This window comes from Lissotriton vulgaris, unplaced genomic scaffold, assembly GCF_964263255.1.
Source record: "Lissotriton vulgaris unplaced genomic scaffold, aLisVul1.2 SCAFFOLD_315, whole genome shotgun sequence".
NCBI lineage: Eukaryota > Metazoa > Chordata > Amphibia > Caudata > Salamandridae > Lissotriton > Lissotriton vulgaris.
Window position 1 is genome coordinate 892,446 of NW_028250410.1, and position 17,020 is coordinate 909,465.

Below are 17,020 nucleotides of genomic sequence, written 5' to 3' on the forward strand. Positions count from 1 at the left end.
CCCATGTTGTGGAACTAATACGATATTTGCGGGGATATTTGCAGTTAAAATATTCTATGATGGGGATAGATGACAGCCATCTTGGTATTGTAAATGGAGGAGGAAAACACAAGACATTTGTGCCTGAGAGAGAGTAAGTGGCTCTTCCGTAAATATTGTTCCCACTGCTTATTTTGTAATAGAATGAGTGGCGATGTACAAAGCTTTGCTCAGAAGCCTGTAGCCGGTGGCCTTAAACATCAGCGTGCTGATTACCAAGGCTGAGCAGTCTTCAAACCACCTCGTACCTTTTTGATCCACTTCCGGACACTCCCTGCCCCTTTAGCTCACTCTTGCAGGCTCCAGCGTTCTCCTTTTGAGACGAGATTTCAGTTTTTTTCTTCTTCCTTCTTTCCCCTTTTTCTGTTTTCCATCTCCTGCTCTGGGGAAATATCGAATGAGGAAAAATAAGTGCTGGTCCCCAGAAATGAGTGCCATTGGCCCCCACCTGCTCAAATGAAGCGCTAATTCTTAATACAAAACGCTTGCCAGGAGAGAAAGATTTGTTGTGGGCATTGAAGAAGGTCCTGCCCAACTGCTGAACCAGCTCCAAACAGTACAGAGGTCCTCCTGGGGATTGGTCAGCACTAGTCTCTAATCACCTTGGAACGCCTTTTGAGGCGGGAAAAATAATGCCCTTTTTAGGTTTCGACCTGGCGAGGGCACGCAGTGCCCCGCCCAGATCGAAAACTTTTGTTAACAGTAGGGATGTTCGGACCGCCTCTGTTTCCCATTGGCTAGCTCCATAAATGGACGCTAGCCATTGGGAGACAGAGGCTGTCAATCACGCTTTCCCGTGAAAACGCGATTCGGGGGCGTTTCTGTGTCTTTTTTTAAGTACCGCCCTCTCCTCTTCCCATTGGCTGGAATTTTACCTTCCAGCCAATGGGAAGGGGAGAGCGCGAAAAACACGCCCCCGAATCTGCCGGCCGGGACACCCCCGTGACGTCATTCCCAGGCCGCGCTGGGATTGGCTGCCGGCCCGGGACCTGACTTGTTGAAGGTTGTATCCTGTTTTAATGTGACAGTTTTTGCATGATTTACGTCAACTATTTTTATTGCAAACCTCTTGTTTCTTGGTCAATCTGGCTTGGCTCTTTCTATTAATTTGTTTGCTTTCGAACTCTACTATGGAGCACCTCCATCCCGTTTTATAACGCTAGACATAGCACTGTAGAGTTTGCTCCTGAAAACTGAGCCCGCGTTTCAAATCGTGGGTAGGTATTGGACCACCTTTCTCTCCAATGGCAATCAGGTAGAGGTCCTCGTAAACCAATACAGAACGTCGCCGTTACATCACTAGCGCTGTCTGAAAGCTGCCTTGTAAGCAACCTCTCTGTACGCTTGAAGCTCCCGGGGAGACTAGAACGATTTGCGAAAGTGAACGTCTCCATTCTCTAGGAGATTCGTGGCAGGGTCACGTGGCTGCGTGTGCAACGATTGGCTGAGCTTCCCCGGGCATCTTTTGCACAAGAAGCATCTTACCTTTGTTGGAGGCAATCGTCGCTTCTGTTGTTTTGCCGGTATTTCAGGCAGTATCGTCCTCCCAAGGTCTAGCGGCTCCCTGCCACGTAGTGCAATCTGCCCCCCTAACGGTCTGTGCGAGATGGGTCCTTCCTGGTTGCTGCTCCTGTTTTGTACCCGGTTACTGGCAGATCTGGGGGAGCAAGCATCAACATTTAAAGGGGTGACTGCCAGCCTAGCTGCAAAGTGGCCAACAACCCCTCTGCTGCTGGAGGCAAGGTGCGGTATGATTTTCAAATATGTCCTGTATTTCTGCAGCTGTTGGTGTATGGCCAGTTATTGTTAGTACTGTCAGCTTTGAAAAACGTTTTCGGAAAAATAGAAACATTTTAATACCTAGGTCCAAATTGGCTTTAAGTTGTAAGGCTTAAGTAAGAAGAAAAAAACAGAGACTAAGGAAGATCATTTTGCCTATGAATAGCCAAAAATACTCTTTCTGTTTCTCTGAACGGAATGTCGGTGCACTGCCCATCATTTCAATCTGTCGTCAGTGATCTAACTTACATTCCTGTCAAGTGCACATTGTCGTGTTTTCAACTTATATCTCTTCTTCACTTTTAGAAAAGCAGGAATTTGGATGGAGGCATTATAAAGCCCTTGCTTGTAATGGAAAATATGAAACACTAAAGTGCTTTTGCACACAGAGCTAAGAATGGGTGAAGGTTCTGCACACAACACTGACCACTTGGTAGCTAAAAAATAGCATATACTCTTTTAAAATCTTTAGGACCAATTCACAAAGGTGTTAAAGAGTAATTGAAATTCAGTACTGCTATGTGTATTCTTAAAGGCCTTTTTAAATTTGGGCCAAAATGTCCAACTTCACATTAGTATAAGTGCATAGGTCATAGTCCTTTTAAATGTGTACTAATTGTATATGAATATTTTCAGTTTAGATGGTTTGGAGCCAATTCACAAAGGCACAGGAAATAGTACAACAGGAGTACTGTGTAAATGTAAATGTAAATGTATTGCGATTTATAAAGCGCACGTATCACCCGAAGGCATCAAGGCGCTTGCCTTGGGAACCCGTCCTGGTATTCCCCTGTGAGATAACCCCAGCAGGGTATCCACAAGGTGAAAGCCAGGCATCCCGCCGCGAGGGGCAGTAGTGGAGATTAAGCAAGCTATTGCCCAGACCCGGAAGCTGAGATCGGTCCTGGACCAGGGTTCAATTCCCCGCCTCGGCGGGTCTTGGGCTCAAAAATTCCACGGACTCGATAATTCTCGTTCCGGTGCCTACTCGACTCACGGGTTCACACTCTGCGACTCTGGGCTATTCTTTCAGGTCTCGAAGAATAAGGTTGTTCTCCGTACCAATCCCAGTGTCCTCACCATATTCTATAGATCTCCTGTTCTTTCCACAACCAGGTTCAGTAGCAGACACACACTAGATGTAAAAAGAGCTCTTATATACTATATGAACAGGGCCAGGCATTTTCATTGGTCTGAAGAACTTTGTAGACTTCCCCAAACTGTACACAGGCCATCCCCTTCCTAAGGCAGGTATAGCAAGTTGAATAGACCGGTATATTCACACTTGCTACCAGAAAGCGAAGAGTATAATACCTGTACCCCCCAGAGTACATTCTACCCGCAGGAAAGGAGCCACCTTGGCTTTCTTAGGGAACATTCCACTAGCCAACATCTGTAACGAGGTCACTTGGTTAATGCCTCCCACTTTTCCAAGCACTAATTTGTGGACAAATTAGCCCTCCGGAAGGCTATAGGTGACCAGATGGTTCTTAGGACTTTGTTCCAAGACGTCATCTGCTCGCTAGTCACCGCTTTTTAAAAAAAAAAAATGTTTATTATCCATTGCTTTATTAGGTGTTCCTCCAAATCAGCAGACAACATACAATATACAATGATCAACAACAATCACTTCCGCCTCAGCCGAGGTGGAGCACAGTTTTGTATTAATGCAAATCCGAAATTAGACCACCATTCTTAACAGTGGAGGAGTCTCCCATTCACTTTGATCGTTATTCCTATTCATTAGTCTGAACATTATGAAAACTCAACTGCAACTTAACTCCCCCTTCCCTAACTGCCCCCCTGAACCCCTTCTTGTCCCATCCCTCCCCATCCTCACCGGGTCTAGGTACCTCGAGGTCCATGTGTCGTATCGCCTATACTGGTTCCCCATGCGCCTGTCCCCTAGAACCTGGGGCCATCCCCCACCCGCAGATGGCTGCGGATCTAGACTTGCTTGTGTGGATTGTGCGGTGTGTGCTGCTATCTCCTGAATCGTTACTCCCCACGCCAGCTGCACTTCCGGTAGTTTATCTCTCCTGGTGTTACGCATATGCACTTCTTCTGCTAGCGCCCATTCCTTTAAATCAGTTCTCCACTTTGCCACTGATGGTCCCTGCGGGGTTAGCCAATGGATCGCGATACGCCTTTTGGCGATCACGTGGCCCAGAACCAGGAACCGTCTGCTCGTCTTGCGCTTAGGATCCCGCGGAATCAGGCCCAAGAGGCAAGCGCGCAGGTCCAGGTCAAGCACCCATCCCGTTATCCTGGTCAGGTCCTCTAGGACCATCTGCCAATATGTCTGGATTGTTGGACACGACCATACCATGTGCGGGAAATCCGCCGGAGCACTACGACACCTGGGGCAATGTGGGTCCCTGGAGTTATCAATGGCCTGAAGCCGTTTGGGTGAGATATAGGTCATGTGCATTATATTATATTGAATTTGTTTAAATCGGTTGCATACTGACACCTTCCTGACTCCTTCGTGTATCTTTTCCCAATCTCGAGGCATAGTCTCTTGTGGACACACCCGGTCACTGCTTATTGAGGAAACTGCTTTACAGTCTATACAGAGCACGTCTACCTACAGCCACACATGCTATGCACAAAAAATGTAACTTTCCCTGCAAGCATCACTTCATAGCTTATAGTGCTATGTAGTCAGTTCTATGCGTCTAACCTCCTCCTTGGAGGCTTATAAGAGTTGCGGATCTCTTTTAAAAAATAAACATTTTTATATACAGTCCATACTGCACAAGACCTATGGTGCATCACACTCCATATACAGCCTCGCCCGTTGTGCAAAAAACAATCTAACATGGAGTTGGTGCTCATGTGCATTGTGGACTAAGTGAGGAATCAAAGCACAACTCTTGACTCGAAAGCTTTTTCTAAGAAGTTGCAAGCATCCAACACTAGATGGCAGGAGCATGTGAATCTGTTGCCATGCAGGTCAAAAAACATATGCTTGCACTGCAAGAGAATGCTTCCTTTCCATCAGATTTGCCATTTAATGTTTTTCACACAGCAAAGACGGTTCTTGGAATCCATCCAGATGCTTGATTTTCATGCGAGTCTGATAGTTATCCTTCAGTTTTGTCCCTAATTATACAACTCCAGTTAAACCAATCTTGTGCACTGAATGCACACAGAGATACAAGCTTGTGCTTGGAGTGTTCACAAAAGCACACCAACTATTTGTGACATTTTTCATTACATTGTTGTAGGAGAAAAGGTTTACAAAAAAGCATATTTTGGAAAGTAGTCTTTTTGGTAAATTTCCCTTGGAGCAAGCCAGTGACCTCGTACAGGAGATAGCAGACCTGGTTCTACACCAGAAGAATCCTACACTGCGTCGTTGATGGGCGCTTTCCCATAAGAATCCATTTACAAATCGGATGTTTGGAGTTTGGCTCCCACTTCATGCACTCATTAATGGATGAAGATCGATTCAAGGGCAGATAGACACCTCTCTCTTCAAAAATGTGATGACCCACTGTTAGGAGCTCCCCTCCACTAACACCTGTTAAACATACTTTAGGAGACTGTTAGACCTGACACCCTTGGTGTGGTTTTCCCCTATCTTTTTGCCTCTGCCTCCTGTATTTTTAATGCTGTGCTGGATTTCGTTTTTGCTGGTTTAGATGCTTTGACAACTCTGCCACTGCTGATCAGTGCCAGAGTGTAGGTGCTCATATGGAAATTATCATATTGATTGGATGTACCTGATTGTCATATTTGTATCACTACGAAGTCCCTAGTAAAGTGCACTGGGTGTGCCAGGGATGGTTATGACAGATGCTACTAGTAGGCCTGGAGCGCTGATTGTGCCACCCACATGAGTAGCCCTAAAATGGTGTCTCCTGGCCTGCCACCGCAGTGCCTGTGTGCAGTCAGTGAACTGCCATGTCCTCCTGGTCAGTGTCCCCACTGGCTAGGCCTACCCCTTCCCTTTTAGTGCACATTGGTCACCCCTATGGAAGGCTCGAGGTACCCCCTTGGGCAGGGTGCAGTGTATATGAAAGGTAGAGCATGTACTAGTGCAGGTAACATGCTCTGGTAGTGAACAGCAGCCATTTTGTGTGATCACTGCTGCAAGGTTATCTTGCTCCATAGACTAACATGGGGGAGGCTGGTCCCAATGGCTACCCGCCTATCTTCCCATAGGAACAAGATAGGACATAAGTGATTGATATCCCTGAACTCAGAATTTAATAAGACATCTTTTAGGAAAGGTTGTTTTTAAATTCAGTGTTTGAGAACAGTACTTCTAGAAAGTGGCTGTTCTCTTGTCTGACCTTTCTGTGTGCCTGGACCTGCTTGTGGATTGACTGTCTTGTTTGAGGACGACAGGGGCTGGAGAGCCCCCAGGAGGTTGTCTGAGTCAGCCTTAGGCTGAATGGACTGCATCTGCAACTAGAGTGGTGGGAGGGGATAGCACCTGGGATTGAATAGGGCTGTGCCTGCCTGCCACAATGCTGGCTCCACCTCCTGCTGGGCGGCTAACGACTCTGCCCCTCACTCTGAAAAGAAGGAAGAAGCCAGGAAAACAAAGCACCCCAGCAAAACACACAGAACTGGTTTAGACCGGGCTCAGGGCTCACTTGCACAAAGACTTCAAAGACTTTTAGGGGTATAAGAGGAGGACCCCTGACAACAGATTTTTAGATTCTACAATCAAGAGGAACCTCTGCCAGAAGAATAACTGCTGTGGAAACGAAGGAAGACTGCCCTTGCTGTGTGCTCTTGGGCTGACCTCTTTTGCTGTTCAACTGAAGGAGAGAAGAAGGGGACTTTGCTGTGTGCTGTGACCCCTGCCTGCTTGACCATAAGACTTTGCTTTGTGCTGTGTCTACAAGAATCTCCAAGGGCTTGAGAAGAGCTGGCCTCCTGTCCTGGAACCCAGGGTCAAATGGTTCCCCAGAAACTACAAAACGCTGTGAAGATCGTGCTGTGTTTGCCCTCAGTGCGTGTTTCTAACTGCTGGCCGTGTGTGGAGGTCGCTGTGCTCATCGGTACATATCTGCAGGGGACCGGAGGATCGTGGCGCCTCCTTGCGTGAGAAATCGCCCCAAAGATCGTGTGGCCTAGTGAGTGATCTGTCGACCACTTGCACCCCAAATCGGCCCTTGCCGCTAAATCATCATCATCATCACCGCCGCCGCCCGGGCTCAAGATCATCCAAGGAACACCGTCCCCGGTACGGAGCTGTGGCCGAAGAAACGAAGGGGCCGTGCTCTGATTGGCTGGCCGAGAGAAGCTTACAGAGGCACCGCACTGTCATTGGCGGGCTGCGGGAGGCTCGTTCAGTCAGACCACGAGGTGATTGGGCAGCAGTAGGAAGCCGCGACGTCACGAGGGGCTCGTCCCGGAAGCCGCACTGCAATTGGCTGAAGGATCCGCGACGTCACGAGGGGCTCGTCTTGGAGCCGTGCCCGGATTGGCCATCGCCGAGAAACAACGCCGGAAGACGCCGGGAGCTGCGTGAAGCCCTCGCCGCCAGCCGGACCCGCTCCCAAGTAAACAGCCTCCCCGCGCTCATTGGACTGTCGAGAGCGAGGGGGGAGCTAGCGGGACCGGCAGAGACCGAGTGAAGGTCTTTCCTACGCGGGGGGACCGCCCTTGTGCACACGGTGAGGCGCTCTGATAAGATCGCGCTAGACACTGCATTTAAGTCCTTGTTCCTAAGTATTACTGCTTATAGCTATCTTGCTTGCAATTTTCTGTGAAAGACTGAGACTGGGATACGTTCCCTAGATAACTTCCTAACTAAGTGCAAATATAAATAAGAGTCAAGTGATTTGTGTAACTGCATTACCTTTGGTGAACTGCCTAAAACTAGATAAAGTTATATTTTTGATATACTTACCTGTGTGGTGTCAGTTTGTGGTGTATTTTTAAGTTATTGTGGGTGTTAAGTGCAACTACCTTACACATTGCCTTGGGGGTAAGCCTGTCTGCTCGTGCCAAGCTACCTAGGGGGTGAGCAGGGGTTATCCACAGTGTGTATCCCTTTAGAAGTAGGGGTCCCTATTTGGTCAAAGGTACTTACCTCTGCCAACTAGAGACCCCGAGTTCTAACAGAGACCGTTTCTATTTCTAAAAGAGTCCATCTTAATGCAGAGCCATTATCAGGCAGCTTTAGAGTGCCTTGAAATTTGCTGTAAAAATCCAGCTATGGTCAGAAACTAGTGAAGACTTTGCTCTTCCAGGATAGTTCCCTCTAACTGCGTCACACTGTCAACGCCCGGATGTCTGTTGGTAACTATGCGCTATGTGAGTTTTCGTAGAGTAGAGTAGAGTATAGGTGAAAGAGTAGAGTTTACAGGTGAAGTATTGGGGATCCCGACTGCCCAGCAGTCCTCCAGCTTTCTGAGGTACTAGACCTTCCACTACAGAAAAACACGGCACACCTCCAGAACAGCAGCGTATTGTCTCATTAACTGCTGTAAAAACATTGGCCAAGCAGACAAGACGTGCAAAGCAGCGCAGTTTTAACAATCCTTGCCCCGTACATATGTGGAACTCAATTCATACTTCTGCAAGTAAGATTGTGTCGAGTCTGATTGCTGAGCCAATGTCCTACAGTGTGATTCATTCCTAAGAAACAATATTCAGTTCCCTTCGTTTCTCTGTAACTGTGTGCCCAAGGTTGTTTCTCTTGTTGGCTCACTTACATTTGTTTATCTGTGGTGCCCCCGTATCATGTATTATTAATGTTGGGGTGGGTTGCCGAGTTGATGAACATTGGAGGTGGGATGGTGGTCTGCGTCTGTTAGATCTTGGTGTCTGCCTGACACAAGCTCAGTACCTGTACATTAAAAGGCTGTGTACCAGAGGCGGGCCTGGGGTCTTGTACAGATCATAGCAATGCTGCCCATAAAGGTTATTGATCTCTTCGGAGAAGCATAACTTCTTATGATGCATTTTATGAGCAATGCTGTATAAAATCTTGGTGTTCATTCAAGTGAACATCACTTGGTTTATTCTCCTTTGCCTCACCCTCTCTTTTCTTGATAATTTGGGGTGGTCCTCTCATGCGCGAATACTTGTCTTTCAGTTAAATCATTGTTTTCTCTTCTCATGTTAAAGGCTGAAAAGATAAAGAAGAAGAGAAACACCCTGTTTGGGACATTCCACGTGGCCCACAGTTCCTCTCTGGATGACGTTGATCACAAGATCCTAGCGGCGAAGTGAGTATCTGTTGGGTTTAAGTTGTTCTTGCTGCTTCTCCCTTCATTTATACCCTATGACCACACATTTGTTTTTCAGACCTCCGGATACAACCTGGTCTAGGAAGAAAGCGATGGCTGTTGAGGTCATCCATGGGATGTAGCCTAAAAAGTCAATCTGTTCAGTAAAACATTAAGTGTGGCTCAGTGGGAGTGAAAATGTGCAATGGAGGGAAGTCACTGGGAAGTGCCTCTGGAGGAGTAGAAATGCAAAAAGAAAAATTGATGGATGAGTGTTGAACATTCACCCCCAGTACAGCGATCTGAGCCTAAATCCATTACTTTTTTGCACACCATGCCATTCCAGTTTAAACTCAGCTATATGCAAATCAGTCTTGACCCTGCTCCGCATGGGAACAGTCCGGCCCGAACTGCCAGGCCAGGTCCTCCCTGGACCCAAACAAGCATCCTGGCACCGGTTTTGGAATATCACCCCTCATCAGCCAGGCTAGCTTGACTCCAGTGGCATGGTGGGCATGGGACCCACGTCCGGGCATAACCTTCCCACTTAGGGCGGCAAATGCAAAATCAACTAATGATGGACGGAATGTTTGAGAATATTAAACATTCACCCCCAGTACAGAGATCTGGGTCTAAATCCATTGTTTCTTTTGCAGACCATGCCATTTCAATTTAGACCCAGCCATATGCAAATCAGTCTTGACCCTGCTTCCTTTGGGAACAGTCCAGCCCGAATTGCAATGCCAGGTCCTCCCTGGACCGGAAACAAGCATCCTGGGCCCGGTTTCGGGGTATCACCTCAACAGCCAGACTAGCTTGACTGGGGGTGAATTTTGCTTTGTTCAGCATTCCGACCATCATTTGTTCCTTTTGCTTTTGGAGGTGTAGAAAGACAGAGGAGAACGAGGCTGTGTGTTATTCTGAATATGGAACTTTCATTCAACGAAGGAAGTTAAGGTTATTGAAAACAAGGTGGCCCATTGTGTAGTAGAGGTCAACTGCACCTATATGACTGTAATTATTGTTTAGCTTTCTCTTACTTTTATTACTCCCCAAGGCCTAACATGTTTGATGTACTTCCAGCTGCACATTCGACTTGTTTCGCTGCAAAGCAAAAATTCTTGTTTTCAGCATGATTCATCTCCATTAACCTTGTTCAATCTTAGCAAACTGTTATGGGCCTGCTTTCAGTAGATGACTGCCTCAAATGGCAGTCTAGAAGGGATGTTGCAGGGTTTATTTCTCAAGCACAGCTAGGTCAACAATTAAGAGTGCGCTTCCTTTACTCCTGGGTGACTGCTGCATAAAGCAGAGCAGTAGCAATAAAGGATAGTTTTTTTTTGTATGTTGTCTTTTTGTACTGTCAGGTGTAGCATTGCTTTTTCAACCCTTTTGGTGAGCTGGCTTTTACATCCTATTCTGCTTATGGAGCAACACCTTATGTCCTCCATAAGCCCAGCGGCAGCTCCTCCGTTGTGGCGAAGGAGCATTGCCCCTCCTGCTAGCAGCTGCAAAAATAAAAAGATAATAAAAGTTTTATTATTTTATTTTTCTTCTCTGAGCCGAGTCTTGGGGACAGGCAATACTCACCCAGCACCACAGTAAGCACAGAGGGGAAGTGCTGGGCACTGCTGTCAGTGCACATCGGGTTGGCTGGCTGTCTCAGGATGGCCAAACTGACATGCACGCTGACATCTCTCCAACCCGAGCTCCATTGCCTGGTGGAGAGAACAGCAGGCGCCGGTTTCCAGTCCTCGATGGAGCGGAAAATCAGCTTGCTCAGGCCAATCCCAGCACTTCTTTCACCAGCATGAGAGAAGCACTGGGGTTGGCCCTAGGGGAGTCTGGAGCCTCAGCCTGTGCACAGCAGCCAGCAGAAGAGTGGCAGCTAGGTATGTTTTTTGTTTTTGTTTCCCCTGCACTGCCTCACCACTTTCACCCAATACCAGACACTACTACATAAACCTCGTTACTAATCCATCAAATCAGCACCCTTCTTGATTCGGCAGAACCTCCGTTGCTAGATGCCTGTGCAGTCTGACACCAGCTTCACTATGAGTGGCCTTGAGTATTGCACTAGAATCTGTTGTCATTACATTGAGGTGGCACAGGGAGGAACCTCCATAAGGACAGATCTGCAGCGATTAGTGCTTGGGTAACCCACAGCGGCAAGATGCTGGATCAAGAGGGGCCTGGCTGTGCCTCCAATATTAGATTGGAGGATCCCAGAGGGGTGAGGCTCATCGCGCCACCTGCCCTGTAACTCCCACCCCGACCCCCCCACCCATCCTCTCAGGCAGCAGCTTGTATACCTGAGCCCACCCTGATGTTGTCTTGGCGGCAGTTAAGGAGGCTAGAATTGCCCTTGAGAACAAAATAAACTCTGTTGGTGTTGAAGTTAATCTGATTAGAATGGAATTAACAAAAAATGCCATAATGGAAGGGCACAGTGGAGGACAGCCTTCGTTGCCGATGGCATAAAGAACTACATGTCACCCATGAAGTTCTGCTGGACACGGCACATCCTTGTCAGTCAGTTAATTGCAATTGCATTTATATAGCGCTTACTGCACCCAACAAGGCGTACTGCCAGGGTTAGTGACCGGAACTCCTCAGCACAAAAAAACAAAATTGATCTTCCCAGGGATGCCAGAGAGAGCGCGTCTGCAAAACCAATAGATTTCAAAGCTCTATGATTAGTTTGCACATGTAGAGTGTACTCTGATTGATGCGGGCTCTATCAACTGCTGGTAATGTAAGTAACTGGACGTTTACCAGCTTGCCAAGTGACTCTGTAAGCAATCTTACGCAGGGACTTCTGTGAAGTTGGTCACTCCCTTTCTTCACTCCCCTGCCCAGTGATATTGCAAACACATACATGTGCAGTCGGTCTTCATGCTTCTACACAGCGCCTCTTAATATGTTCCCCATTCCAGCATCCTACATTGGCTGGCATTCACCCATGGAGCATTGAGCGCATGTTTCGGGGTACCTGCTGTCTGTTGGAGCCTCCCACTTGACACAGTCATGTTGCTGCTGGTGATGCCACGTTACCTTCTTTAAGTGCCTGAACCCCACCTTTGTACACCCCATGCCGCCCTCTGACTTGCTTCTTCTGTGCAGTTAGTGCGAGGGTCCGGAGTTCATTTTCGGGGTGTTTTTATTACCCCTCGTTGTAATGTCTCGAACGAGCAACGAAATGACATTTATGCATGGATTAAATGTCGCATTGGAGAATTCCGGGGAATATGTGGTCTGCTCTGTTTTTTCCTGTGTGCTGTTTTCATTGGCAGAGGTACAATAGTTATTATCCTGAAAATTGCTGAAAAGACTTGGTGACGGCATTCTAGTATTTAACCTCGAAGAATCTTATTAAATCTGTCCAAGCTCCCTAGTTGAAGTAAATCCCAACATCCCGATGAGTAGCGGGTGGCAGGTGTTTTCTAGTAGGTGATTCAGTCTGAGTTGTACTTATGTAAGGATGTACAAATGTTTGCTATGCTGTTCAAGGTGCAGAGGAAGGGGCAGTTAAACACTGTGTGTGATTAGTTTGAACCCCTTGCATTTAAATAAAATTAAAAAATATATATTCCCTAGAAGGATCCCAGAATGACACCGGGCTGGGGAGTATTTGTTGAGATCTGCAGGCTCACATTCTGTCCCCTGTTAACTGAGTGTCTGTCTGTTTCATGTTTGTTTTGCTCGCAGGCAGGCCCTGGGCGAGGTGACGGCCGCCCTGCGGGAGCGCCTGCACCGCTGGCACCAGATCGAGATGCTCTGCGGCTTCCAGGTGGTGAACAACCCGGGCCTGCACGTGCTGGTGACGGCGCTGAACATCGACCCCAGCCTGATGGGCGCTGCGCGCCACAATCCCGCGCACTTCATGATGACTGATGACGTGGACGACATGGACGAGGAGATCATGGCGCCCATCCCCATGCAGTGTACGTAGACTTCCGGCAGCGCCGTCTTCTATTTCCAATACACACGTTTTGTTGTTTCCTTTATATACAAGGACACTATTACTGTTAGTAAATTTCAGTATGCGCGTCAGATAGAACAGAGAATGTAACTATCCGTGCATGCTTTGTTTGATCTGTATGCACCATTTCCCCCATAGATTAAAGTGTCAGTGTAGAGTATAAAAAACACTCAACACGGAGTCCATTCAGTATAAAAGATTCAGGAATCTGCCAAAGAGCTGTGTGAGCCCACGCTAACGTGACGTGTGCAGTTTTATAGTTTATATTGATGTTTGTGAAACTTTAGATGAGGGGTACCCGAGTATGCATATTTCTGAAATCCTGTGCCTGGATCACAGATGAGCATTACAGGAATTGATGTTTTGTCGTTGAAATTGCCCCTTTTAGTAACAACTCTGTGCTAGGGCGTCCAGAGATCGCTAGAGTTTGTTGGATGGATGTTGGATCTTGCCAGGACAGGGTCTCTTCCCCCAGTCTAACCCCCCCCCCCCCCTCGCTGCTCAGATGAAAAAAGGTGCAAAAAACTGCTTCAAAAAATTTCTTGGATGAAGAAGAAATACTTTATTTACCCACCAAAGTGCTGCCCTGTTGAGGTTTCCACTAAATTCTGATCACCACACGCCACAAATTCATATTTTGACAAAACTCTTCAGCCATTTTGTGTGAACTGTTATTAAGAAATATTGACCTAATATTGGGATGAAATTAAGTTTTGCAGCATTTTTGCCTTTTGAACTAAGTATTGACCTGGGTCTTATGTTTTCTTTTTCTCTTATTCCGCCAATCATCTTAATTTTCTTCAAGTTCTCTCATTATTCCAGTATTGGAACTTTCATAGATTCCCATAGCTTGTATCATTCCCGGTCGTCGGAATGGGAGTCTCAGTAATTAAAAAAATAAAATAGCAGTAGGTACAAAAAGAGAAAGAAAAGGCCTAGACCTAATCTCATTTTGTAGCATATACACCTCGTTTTGTAAAAGAGACCAAAGTAATGTAACAACCAATCAGATTAGCCTCACCCCATAGAACCTTCGAGAGAGCCTCAGATTTTCTACCGCACGTTGTGCAAAGGGAGTCTCCTTTGAGCTCTGCTCACTTCAACTCTGTTCTACTGTTTTTTCCGCAGTTTTTTCTTCAGGATTGTTTGATATTTCTTCTTGGAATGTCTGGCAGAGAAAAAAAGCCCTTTTTAAGGCTTGTTCCACCTGTGGCAAGAAAAGGTTGTATGTGGAGGACAGGCATCAAGACTGCATCTACTGCCTGTATCCGGACCACAAGGCAGCGGACTGCAAAATCTGCCGCACCTTTTCAACAAAGACTCTCCGGGACCGTGAGGGGCGCCTTCTCACACGGCTCCACAAGCTGAAGTCGAGAAAGGAAACTCTGTCAAGTGACAGCAAAGGATCGTTATCTGCCACTTCGTCCAGAAGGTCAGCGAAGAGGGGTAGGGCTTCCACTTGACCACCTTAAGACCGTCATCCAAAGGCCTAAAAAAAGACCCCCTGAGAGTCGGAGTCATAGCAAATCTCCTCACCATGGTGCAAAGGAGAGGGAAGGACTGCCTTCAGCAGCAGCAGTGGCGAAGTTTGCTATACCTTTTAACCGCATCGCTGCGGCGGCTTTCCCCGCTGTGTGCGGCATTTTTAAAAATACCGCTTTACATGACGAGCTCAGCTAGTCATCAGCATACGAGCGCCGTAGCTGATGACAAGCTGAGCTCGTCATCAGCATCGAAGGGGTTAAAAGCTTTTTTCTCTGACATCTGAGAAGTCTGACAAGGATAGTCAATCGTCGACGACGCTGCGTAAGACTCAGTCGCCGAAGGCTGCAAAGGTGCAGGTTAAAACGGTACCACAGTCGACAGGCTTGTCGACGGTGCCTTAGAGTCTCCATCTGTCGACGCTGGTGTCGACTGGGTAGTCGACGACTATGTCATCTACTTCAACATCAACGAAGATGTCGACGAGGGTGTCAATGGTAGCTGCAACAACTGTGGCGTCGACAAGGGCATCAATAACGACGACTGTGACTACGACCGCGGGAATGTCGACGGTCTCGTCGAACGACAGTGTTGACAACGCCCGTCTCATCGTCGACAATCTGCTCATCGTCGGTGGGTCTTCCGTCGACTACCTCGTCAACGATTATTTATTTTTCTTCTCCATCGTCGACGGTACTATCGACGACGTCTTCGTCGACGGAGAAAATCACCATTTATTTGACGAGAATCACGCCAGACATGACTTCTCCAAGGAGGGTTGCCTCTCTGCCTCCTGCGCTGTTGCTGGATGAGCAAGAAGATTCTGATCGAGAGGAGTATCCTTTTGGCCATGCCAATAGCCCCTTATAGCTTCTAGTTCAGTGCCAGGACACTAATTCTGAAGGTGAATACCTTCATGGGCACTCATATCAACACTCTTTTCACCGTCAGGAGGACACTAACCAGGAGAATATTTCTGTTCCTTCTTCCCTCTTGGCGGATCTTCAAGGCATGTTGCTGGACTATAGGGGGAGATTCTCCCAGCGTCCTCCTCCACTTCCTTTGGCGCAGGCTGTGTCTGCTCCGCCAGCTTCTTCTGTGACTTCGCCAAGGCCACCTTCCCAGATAGTATCACAGCCGCAAGTCACCAGTCCAGTTATACCTCCGGTGGTTCCAGAGGTGCAGGTTGATTCCTTGGACGAGGATCACGGCGATACCAGCAGGCCCGGACCAGTGTGTAGAGCGGGATTATTGTGATACCGGACCCAGCTTCTCCGACACCGGATACGGCTGATTCTCCCCCGGCAGACATTGGGGGGTTTCACAAATTGATGGAGAGAGCCTCTTGCAGATTTGAACTTCCCATGCCTTCAGTTCAATCTGAGTGTTTTCTTTATGATTTTAAAGAACCTTATAGGAAGACGGTCCGTTCCATTCCTATTGTCAGCCACGTCTGGGATGAGGGTATAAAGGCAATGAAGAATCTGGCTACTGTAATTCCAGTCTTTCCGCTTATGGAGAAAAAAAATACAAGGCCCCTGATGACAGTCCAGCATCCTTAACAGGTCAACCGAAGCCGGATTCAGTGATATCCCAGGCGGCTCAGAGAAAATCATGCAACCCTTATTCAGAGAAAATCACGCAACCCTTCTGTGCCCCTTACTATTACTCCTGATCAGGAAGACAGACGCCTGGGTAATGCTGGGAAAAGATTTTTCTCTATGGCTAGTCTTTTGATTAGAGAGGCAAATGTGTTGGCGATACTTGGCAGGTATGATCGTCAGATGTGGTGTGACCTCTCACCATATCTAGACCAACTGCCTCAGGAGTCAAAGGTGGAAGCAAAAAAAATCTTGAAGGGGGGAGAGGTTACATCAGCTGAGATTATCGACTGCGCAATGGACATTGCCTCAACGGCTTTCCGCTCGCTAGCAGGCACCGCTGTTCTTCGTCGCCAAGGCTGGCCAAGGGCAACATGGTTCTGGCCGGAGGCCAAAACGAAATCCTGGACCTTCCGCTTGATGGGGAGGCATTGTTTGGTAAACATATTGATGATGCCCTCCAAGACATCAAAAAGGATATGGAGACAGCAAGATCCTTGGGAACCCTACAATATCGAAAGGTTCCTTTCCGTGGAGCCAGAGGAAGAAGTACTACAACCTACAGGGGTTCATACCAGCAGCAACAATATCCTATTGCCTCAGTCTTATTGTCAATCTTACCATCAAAGACAAGGCCAGACCTCTTCTTTCTCTAGGTCTAACTCTAGAGTGAAACAGAATCACCAGGGGCGTGACACCACTAAGTGACAATAGCGGTGTACTGGCTCTTCCTGCTGTACCCCCCATTCCCGACAACATCTGTGGGGGGGCAGGGTATCTTAATACCTCCACAACTGGCAACGGATAACATCAGACCGTTGGGTACTCCACATCATTCAATGTGGCCATATGCTGGCGTTTGTTCATCTTCCACCTTCCAAGCCCCCGGCCGCCATGCCTTTCGAAACATCTGCGTCTTCTGCGGCTCGAAGTTCATCAGA

General features: G+C 47.6%; 1 protein-coding gene across 2 annotated transcripts in view; it reads left to right on the forward strand.

Moving 5' to 3' along the window:
- Nucleotides 1–17,020, forward strand: part of LOC147663269 (stromal interaction molecule 1-like) — a 515,456-nt gene that overhangs the window by 450,017 nt on the left and 48,419 nt on the right. For both annotated transcript variants that reach the window (XM_086950573.1, XM_086950572.1), the window contains 2 exons: nucleotides 8,914–9,014; nucleotides 12,723–12,958. In XM_086950573.1, the coding sequence (XP_086806699.1) occupies nucleotides 8,914–9,014; nucleotides 12,723–12,958 (337 nt within the window). The remainder of the gene's footprint in view (nucleotides 1–8,913; nucleotides 9,015–12,722; nucleotides 12,959–17,020) is intronic.